Here is a 9,515-nt window from a genome sequence, read left to right on the forward strand (position 1 = left end):
AAGGATGCCACTCGAATGACAGTTCTAATGGCATTTTTGCAATTTTCTAGTGGCAGTTTTGCAATAACGATTCAAAGTAGTGGTAAATTTGCAATTGCCCCTATATACTATTATATCACCTTTCAATAAGTCATACCCTATTGCACTATTGGCTCCCCTAAATTTCAAAATCACCTAACTGTGTTCAATAAGAAAAATCATTTTTCATAGTACTACTTATACTAACACAGAAAATCATAGTATTACTTATGCTTAATAAGCGCTTATTATTTGATTTAATAAACTAGTCCCTCCGTTTCGTATTATAAGTCGTTTGACTTTTTTCCTATTCAAACTTTTGTAAGTTCAACCAAATTTATGAAAAAAAAATATAATAATATTTTTAGCAAAAAAATATATATTATCATTTAATGTTAGATTTAATGAAACTAATTTCATATTTTAGATGTTGTTAAATTTTTTCAACAAACATGACCAAACTTAGCCAAATTTAACTAAAAAAGATCAAACGACTTAGGGGGTGTTTAGATCTAGGGGTATCAAGTTTTGGCGTGTCATATCAGGTATTATATATGGTGTCGCATGGGGTGTTCGGGCACTAATAAAAAAACTAATTACAGTAACTGTCAGTAAACCACGACACAAATTTATTAAGCCTAATTAATCCGTCATTAGCACATGTTTACTGTAGCACCGCATTGTCAAATCATGAAGCAATCAGGCTTAAAAGATTCGTCTCGCAAAGTAGTCGTAATCTATGCAATTAGTTTTTTTAGCCTATATATAATATTTCATATAGATGTTCAAACGTTCGATGCAACGGGGTGTAAAATTTTAAGGTGTGATCTAAACATGCCCTTATAATATGGAACATGGGAGTACAAACTAAATTTATTTTCCATTGCAAAACACCGGCTCTAGGCTAGTACTTCCTCCATCCTAAACTAAACGCATCTATAAGTTTCCGTGTCCAATTTTGATCGTCCGTCTTATATGAATTTTTTTAATAATTAATATTTTATTATTATTAGATTATAAATATGAATAATACTTTATGCGTGATTTATGTTCTATAATTTTTTTTTTAAAAATAAAACAGATGATTAAAGCTGGACATAAGATTTTTTTTAACACGGAGGGAGTCCAACTCAACCTGATAAACTCCCCGCGGCCTATACGCATCGTCCCCTTCTTCTTCCCTCACCCCCTTTTCCCACCAAAAACCCTAGCCTCCCCCTCCTCTTCCAGATTCATCGCCGCCGCGCCGCCCCGAGCCCAGAGTAGCCGGCGACGATGCCGCCCAAGGCGTCCAAGAAGGACGCCGCCCCCGCCGAGCGCCCCATCCTCGGCCGCTTCTCCTCCCACCTCAAGATCGGGATCGTACGCGCCCCTTAATTCCCCACCGCTATATCTCTACTCTCCTTTGCTTCGCCGTCGACGCGACGACCGCGGGTGCCTGCCCGGGGGCCAGTGGATCTCGCGGCTTTGCTGTCATGCGATGTGGATAGTAGATTGATTGTAGTTTGTGCAGGATTCGCGTGTGCAGCAGCTACTACGGTGGATACATCGGAGCTTAGTGCTTGGGGTTGGGGGAGATATGTGCTTTGGTTTTCGGGGTAGTAGAACGGAGCGTGCGCCCAGCTCGAGGCCGTGATTTTAGTAGGGTTTTGTCCCCTTGGTGGTCAGTGTGGGGTTTGGTTGGTGCTTAGGTTTTTGATTCATGTTCCGCTGCTTTGTGCTTATGTGGATGTGATTTGAATCTAACTTTAGTGGGTAACCCGGTGTTCTTAATTTGGCGAAGCATTCTATATAAGAACGATCTACGCCATATCTTTATGCATGAATGTTTAGACGATCTCCTGTTACCTTTGTGTACTTTTTTCCTGCTGGAAGCATGATAGCCCATGGTAGATACCTGTACATTCCTATTCATTAGTTCTTCCCAATTGATCGCCTTTGGTGGTGCTAATAGTGATAGTATGATATTGTCATATTGCTCAACACACCTGCTACTGATGAATGATTATGTATAAGCATTTGCTTTTAACTTGTATACCATCACGGGTTCATAATGCAATATTTGTTATTGGATTTGTTCATTGTTTCATCAATATTTGGATCAGCAAATGATTTGATCATTAGTTATTCTGTGCAGAGATGCTTTTCCAACTTTACAGCGAAGCATATAATTACCAATAATCCCATTTTTACCCTTTTGATTTATCCTAGTTTTCTCATCAGTTATAAAGACTTATGAATTTCTTTGTATTTATTTTCTCTGCAGGTTGGGTTACCAAATGTTGGCAAATCCACTTTCTTTAACATAGTAACAAAGCTGTCTATCCCAGCTGAGAACTTCCCTTTCTGTACCATCGACCCAAATGAGGCACGGGTATATGTTCCAGATGAGAGATTTGATTGGCTTTGTCAACTTTACAAGCCAAAGAGTGAGGTTTGTTTCTTTCCTACACTATAATGTGCAACTTCTTTTCTTATGTTTCAAGACATATCATGTCTTCTGAATTTCTTTGCAGGTGTCTGCATATCTAGAAATCAATGACATAGCCGGGCTTGTTAGAGGAGCCCATGCTGGGGAGGGTTTGGGCAATGCCTTCCTATCCCATATACGCGCTGTTGATGGAATTTTTCATGTATTGAGTATGTTCCTGTTACTTATCATTTTGATTGGATCTTGCATATTGAGTGTGTAGTCATGGACTTGTGCTATTGTTTCAGTGTGAAGCAAAGTAAACGTTGTGATTGTTCTAGTGAAAGCATTGGTGCTCAGATTCGAATCAATTTTCTTTGCTTTTTTGTTTAACCAGTAATCACAAGGTCATGCACTTCATGAATGCTGCTTATGTTTATCAGGAGCATTTGAAGACAAAGAAGTTACTCATATTGATGATTCAGTGGATCCTGTTAGAGATTTGGAAACTATTGGTGAAGAGCTGAGACTCAAGGTTTTTATAGGGATGCTTGATTTGCACGTCAGTAAATGCTTTGGTTAAACCTTCTTTTAAATCCTATCGCACTTTCTTTTGCAGGACATTGAGTTTGTGCAGAACAAAATTGATGACCTTGAGAAATCAATGAAGAGAAGCAATGATAAGCAGCTGAAACTCGAGCATGAATTATGTGAGAAGGTGGGGCACCTGTTACAGCCAACCTCTGTGTTGCTAAATTTGTCTGTTAGCAGCCTTGCATAATTTCAAATTGTTATTTTCTTGAGTGAGTGGAAGCTTACTTTTGGCTTCTCTTCCTAACAGGTCAAAGCCCATCTTGAAGATGGAAAGGATGTCCGCTTTGGAGATTGGAAAAGTGCTGACATTGAGATCTTGAATACCTTCCAGCTACTTACAGCTAAGCCAGTTGTCTATTTGGTACGTATTTTTGTCATCTGTATGCCAGTTTATTTGAGATGTTATAAAGTAGTTTTCATGATGAGGTGTTCAGTTGTTCTTTGTGAGATTTCAGTTTTGTTATTTTCGTGCTTCTGCATTTAGAGACTCAGTAATAATGTCAGTACGTTGATTCATGGCTATACATGCTTTTGAATTTATACAATAGTGCCCATGAATAGCGCATATTGTTTTCTATTAGCAAGATAAACTTGGAATAGTGCAAAACTTATCCTGTGGACTTTCTGTTGTGCCCTGTTTGTCTGTTTCAGTCTTCCTCCTATTATGTAATGTTTATTTTGAGGCATCAAGCAATATTCTGAAGCAGTGAATAATACTTTCTTGTTTTATGTATGGGAACTCTACCTATATATCATTTTCAGAGCACACAATCAACTATAACCCAAATAGTCACTAATCGTGTAATTAGCTGTATACCCACCTAACCTAACATGGATATTTTAGTTGACCTGTCAGAAATTGAAAGGGAGATGCTAGTATGTTACCTTTCCTTGCATATGGTAATTTTTTTTTAATAAAAGTAGAGCTATATATTGTTTAATGACTGTTTTGTTTTTGCAGGTGAACATGAGTGAGAAGGACTACCAGAGGAAAAAGAACAAGTTCCTACCTAAGATACATGCCTGGTATTGTTCTCTAGTATATAGTAACTATTTCTTGAAGGGATTAAGGTGTAATGGAAAATAAGGCAAACTGTTGTTTTTTATTTTCAGGGTTCAGGAACATGGTGGTGAAACTATTATTCCTTTTAGCTGTGCTTTTGAAAGGTTGCTAGCGGATATGCCCCCGGATGAAGCTGCTAAATATTGTGCTGAAAACCAGATTGCAAGGCAAGCCATGTCACACTCATATACCATTAAATGTTCTTTATGTGTTTAGCTTAGTTCCAAAAAAACCAAAGGTAAATTGCTTGATTTGGAATCAAGCAAATCAAGCAATACTGTCACACTCATATATGAGTCCTTTTACTTGGATTTTATTTCCTGAGTGACGCAATAGTGATGCCTATTTTTTGGTTGGGTCACTACGTGTCTTTGAGGTGAATTCCATTTGGTCATACTTTCTATAAGATACATTATATGACTATGATTCTATAAACACCAATAGAACTATCAAACCAGCAAGAGTCTTTTTAGTTGCATGTTGTTTACCATATATTGTAGCTTCTTTTTTATATGATTCAAAATTTCTGATCTGTCATTAGTTGCTTGTCCTTAAGCATTCTCTATTTTTTGCTGCAGTGTGATCCCAAAAATTATCAAGACTGGTTTTGCAGCAATCCATCTTATATACTTTTTCACTGCTGGCCCTGACGAGGTATATTTTTTCTGGTCATATTATGCTTATCTTACACTATTACTTGTTGATTTTAATATAATCCATCTTTTACTTCCCATGTTGCTATATGACAGTAGCATTGCCCTTTAACAATTGTGTTGTGCAATTTGCTGCACTTTGTTTTAAGTAATACGCAGTACTCCCTCCTACAAAAGTTATACATATTACTTTTACCACCATGACCAAGGAGAAATTAAACTCATCTTGCATGTAACAAAGATAAGGAGTGTATGCACGCATGCAACCAATGAGTATTAAGATGGCTCCTCGGGTTTTGATCAAACATTTAATTTACCTATCCATTTAAATCTTGGATGCATACACACTACAAATAGGAACAACTTATTTGGGAAAACTAAAATATGAAATAGGTCTAATTCTTGTGGATGGAGTACTTTCTTTAGTTCTTATTTTTTATGTTCTTAATAGTTCAAATGCAAGCGATGTGAAAATTTTAGTTTTATACATTCTTGTTTAAATATATGTTTGAAATACATTTTGCTGGATTAGTGACATAGATGGATTTTCTGTTCAGGTAAAGTGTTGGCAGATCAGACGTCAAACTAAAGCACCTCAAGCTGCTGGTACAATTCACACTGATTTTGAGAGAGGCTTCATATGCGCTGAGGTACTCATGCGATATACTCAGGCTTCATATGAGTAGTTAGTATATGCATGCTAATGTGGTTAGATATTATTGCAAACAATTGATCTCATGTCACTGTTAAGTAGCTGGTCTAATTCACTAGTTATACTACCTCATTTTGTACAGTTATCCCCAACTCCGCAGTACTCAATGGACACATTGATTTAGATGTTTTCTGATGCGACTTTTCTAGTTTGATATAGTTCTTTTATTTGTAATAATTATTCTCTTTGTTTTATATATTTGGTTGGGCTTGTCTGTCCAGTAGCATTGTTCTTTTTAGCTTTATGCACATTTGAAACTTATGTGAAATACATTTTTCTGGGATTAGGTAATGAAGTTCGACGATCTAAAAGAACTGGGTAGTGAATCTGCTGTGAAGGTATGCAAGGCACCTAACAAAGTTGATATTGTTCAAGTGCCTCTTTTCGATATATACTTAATGAAAACGCCCATTATTGCGAATTGTAGGCTGCTGGAAAATACAGGCAGGAAGGGAAGACCTACGTGGTACAGGACGGGGATATCATCTTCTTTAAATTTAACGTGTCTGGAGGTGGAAAGAAGTGAGTCAATGTTTGAAGGTGATAGCGTTCCGACAGAGTGGTGCATTTTACTTTAAACTTCTACACTTAGCTCTGTAGCAATAAACAAGTTATGATTCGATATTTTGTACCATGAGGCTATAAAATTATCCAAGGATTGTATGATGAGGCTTTAAATCATTGAAGAAAAAGTGTACGGTTTTGCAATACAAGCATTCTTGGCATGTTTGTCTTGCCTGGGTCTACATCTGTAATATTAATGGATAACTGCCGTGCATGTTTGGACAACTCGCTGTCATGCAGTCAAATGTGGTTCTTTCCCCACGGTAAAATTAGAGCCTTCCACGTACAGCTGATTTCTGCAATTCTATTTTTAAGCCATGCATAAACAGACACAAATTAACAATTAACTGGAATAGCAAGTCTTACCACGCATACAATTACCAGAGCAAGATAACCCTACGAATTACTGCTCAAATCTAGCGGACCTCTACTTCTGGTAACGGCCCGTTTATGAAATATGAACACGAGCATAGCATAATTAATTACCCTTCCAGTGGGTAATTAAATCAACTTAATTAAATTAGGGCAGCATGACACTGACGTGCCTATCAAATATCCAATTAATCGGGATGCTGATGGGCTTCTTCTGGGCCTTGACCGCCCTCTCATGGGCCTTCTCCTTCATCCTCCGGATCTTCTGCGGCAGCTCGCACACGTAGTCCCGCGCGCGCCGCCCTTCGCCGGAGAGCCCCGCCGCGAGCTCCTCCACGCGCCACTCCCGCACCAGGTGCTCGACGATGGAGCAGTAGTCCGACACCGTGTACGTCCCGGCCTGCTCGGCGAGGGACACGACGCAGGCGTAGAGGTCGTCGCGGCGGCCGTCGGAGATGGGCGAGGTCGGCATGGCGACCCCTCGCCGTAGCATGCGCGCCACCGCGCGCACGCCGGCGTCCGGGTCGGCCTCGAGGAGCCTGGAGACGATGCGGGTGTAGGCGGCCTCGTGCCGCTTCTCGTCGGCGGCGACGGTGCCGCAGACGCGGGCGAGGGCGGCGTCGCCGTGCCCTCGCGCGCCGACCAGCCGCGCCGTGTTGCCGTGGGCGACCGCCGTGGCGCGCTCCTGGAACGCCGTGTAGACGAAGGCGTGGTACGGGCTGCACGGCGGGTCGACGGCCATGCCGGAGCGGATGAGGCGGTGCACGGCGCGCTCCACCTCGGCCATGTCGAAGCGGCCGGAGAGGTACATGTACCGGTTGAGCACGTCGCCGTGGCGGTTCTCCTCGGCGGACCACCCGCGGATCCACCGCGCCCACGCCGTGGCGTCGGCGCCGGTGAGGTCGCCGACGGCGCGGACGCGGTTCAGCGAGCTCTGGTACGTGGGCAGCGCCTCCTCCGTCACCATGTTCGCCACGAGGCACACCAGGAGCAGGTCCGGCACGCCGGCGGCGCGCTCCCGCAGCTCGGCGCACGCCGCGTGGAACCCCTCGCCGCCGAGCACCGCCGGGTCCGGGAGCAGGTCCGACGGCTGCCACGCCGCCTCCACCGGCTTCAGCAGCGGCAGCACGTGCTCCTCCACCCACGGCTCCATCTGCGTCAGCACCTCTAGCTTCTCCGGCGACAGGTAGCTCCTCATCTCCTCGTCTTCCTCCCGCCGCACGGCGGCGGCGACGTCGGCCGCCGCCGACATGATCGCGCTGCCACTGACAGCACTACCCCTGCACATCCTGCATGCATGAGCACGACAACTTGCAAGTTGCAACTGGTAATTTATTTCTTTCTCAACCAGCTGAAAATAAATTTATGCTTTGATCAAATCGATGAAATTTTTGGTAAGTTTGCAAACAATATGTCAAGTAAGGGAGTGCACATTTGTTCTTCGATGCAGAGATCGAGTTTTAATATATTTTCTAAAGGGTTATACTTTCTTCATCATTTTTAATGTGACGTTGGTTAGTTAAAAATGAACTAATGAACGTTATTTATATATAACATTGGAAGTATGTCTAGTAAAAAAAAAAACAAAAACATACCAGCGGCTGCTACTGATCATGGTGACTCGTCTACCAAATAGTGTTCTTGATGGTGAAGAAGAGTTGGTGTTTGGTTTGCAACGAAGCCTATTAGCTAAAGGCATCGCCATTGTTGCTGTTGCAGCCATGCTGGAGGAGAAGAAGAAGAAGATGATGATCGTCTATGGATCGAGTTGAACTATTGTGTCTTGAGTTGTGATAGGTTTAGTTTCAGCTGGTCGAAGCCTGGTGCTGCGTTGTTATATAGAGAGCGAGCTAGGAGTATATTTGTTGCAATTATATGACTTCTTCCACTTTCCTTGGCACCTTAGTTGGCCACGTGCCTTCGTGTCAGATCGAGCTCAATTATGCGCATTGCATTAAAAACAAATGTACCACTCCCAAATTTCAAATTTTAAAACTTATTTTGACTTGATTTTGGAGTTTTTTTATATTATTGTAAATAAATTGCTAAGAACAAAGTTTTATATAAAAATAGTTTTCCAGGTATTTTTTTAATAAGCCATCGGCTTTAGTTTAGATAGATTAGTGATGAATGAGACGGAGAGAGATTTTAATCACCCAGAGGACGTTCATTGTTACTTGTTTAGGGCATCTTCAATGTATAAGTCTCATTGGATCATAAGCTGGGCCTAAATTAGCTATATGGTAATTGTTACAATGTATATGGCAAAAAAAAAAGAAAGATATTAAGTTGGGTTGCACACAATTTTAAAAAAAATCTTACTATATCATAACTAGTACTACTGCTTTTTTCTGGTGAGAGAGTCTGAGGGAAGAGAGTCAAATACAAACGGTTTGTTTTTTCCCGATGGCGCCCAAACCTCAAGCTTAATGTCACTTGCGATATTTCTCATAATGTATATGGTTGATTTTTGGACTAAAGTCCACCTTATGTCCTACATCATGTCGACTAAACGGTTATGATATTTTTAAAAGAATTGATAATATAGATTAATATGTAATATATATCATTGTACAAACATTAAACATGTAAGTTTAAATATTCAATTCCAATAAATGGTAACAAAAATAAAAAAAAACTAAACTAATTAATCACCTCCCTCTTTCAGTCTTTCGTCCTCTTGCTTCATAGAGGAAGTTCAATAAAAGTTATCAAACACCTTAAATTCGGTTAGTCCCGATACTACTAAATCAACCTATTACGGATATATAAGTTAAATTAATAATGTTGCAGTGCCACCCACTACAGAAACACGCAAAACAAAAAAGAACAGCAAAATAGATATCAGAACAACTAAGACCGGCATCTATAGTTCTTTTTCCGCCTAAGGTGCACCTCCGCGAGGTGCCCAAGGCAAGAACCGACACATTTGTGAAACATAAGTGCCGGTTCTAACTAAAACCAATACCAGTAGTATTAGTGCTGGTTTTTCTATAAAAACCAATACCTATACTTATATTATAGGTGACGGTTTTCACCTATTAAAAAACCGAGCCAAACCCACTGGCTCTCTCTCTTCCCCTTTTTATTACCCCTTCTCTACCCCTTATCTTCTCTCCTCTATCGGTC

At 40.8% G+C, this 9,515-nt stretch overlaps 2 protein-coding genes across 3 annotated transcripts; one reads left to right on the forward strand and one right to left on the reverse strand.

The window, feature by feature from the left end:
• Positions 1-1,189: 1,189 nt before the first annotated feature.
• On the forward strand, positions 1,190-6,239 carry LOC4344894 (obg-like ATPase 1). The gene is made up of 12 exons (NM_001403524.1): positions 1,190-1,380; positions 2,285-2,452; positions 2,535-2,658; positions 2,872-2,963; positions 3,048-3,146; positions 3,270-3,383; positions 3,984-4,048; positions 4,136-4,252; positions 4,664-4,739; positions 5,296-5,388; positions 5,738-5,788; positions 5,878-6,239. The coding sequence occupies exons 1-12, from the start codon at positions 1,294-1,296 to the stop codon at positions 5,974-5,976; spliced, it is 1,185 nt and encodes a 394-aa protein (NP_001390453.1). The 5' UTR covers positions 1,190-1,293; the 3' UTR covers positions 5,977-6,239.
• Positions 6,240-6,312: 73 nt separating this feature from the next.
• On the reverse strand, positions 6,313-8,218 carry LOC4344895 (acyl-[acyl-carrier-protein] desaturase 6, chloroplastic-like). 2 transcript variants are annotated; one of them, NM_001422497.1, is made up of 2 exons: positions 7,982-8,191; positions 6,313-7,666 (listed from the first exon to the last, which is right to left on the reverse strand). In NM_001422497.1, exons 1-2 carry the CDS (start codon positions 8,107-8,109, stop codon positions 6,535-6,537), a joined length of 1,260 nt encoding a protein of 419 aa, NP_001409426.1. In that variant the 5' UTR covers positions 8,110-8,191; the 3' UTR covers positions 6,313-6,534. The 2 variants fall into 2 exon arrangements, with proteins under 2 accessions (NP_001409426.1, XP_025883399.1); XM_026027614.2 differs by having other exon boundaries at positions 6,339-7,675; positions 7,982-8,218.
• Positions 8,219-9,515: the final 1,297 nt, after the last annotated feature.

This window comes from Oryza sativa, chromosome 8 (genome assembly GCF_034140825.1).
Source record: "Oryza sativa Japonica Group chromosome 8, ASM3414082v1".
Taxonomy (NCBI): domain Eukaryota; kingdom Viridiplantae; phylum Streptophyta; class Magnoliopsida; order Poales; family Poaceae; genus Oryza; species Oryza sativa.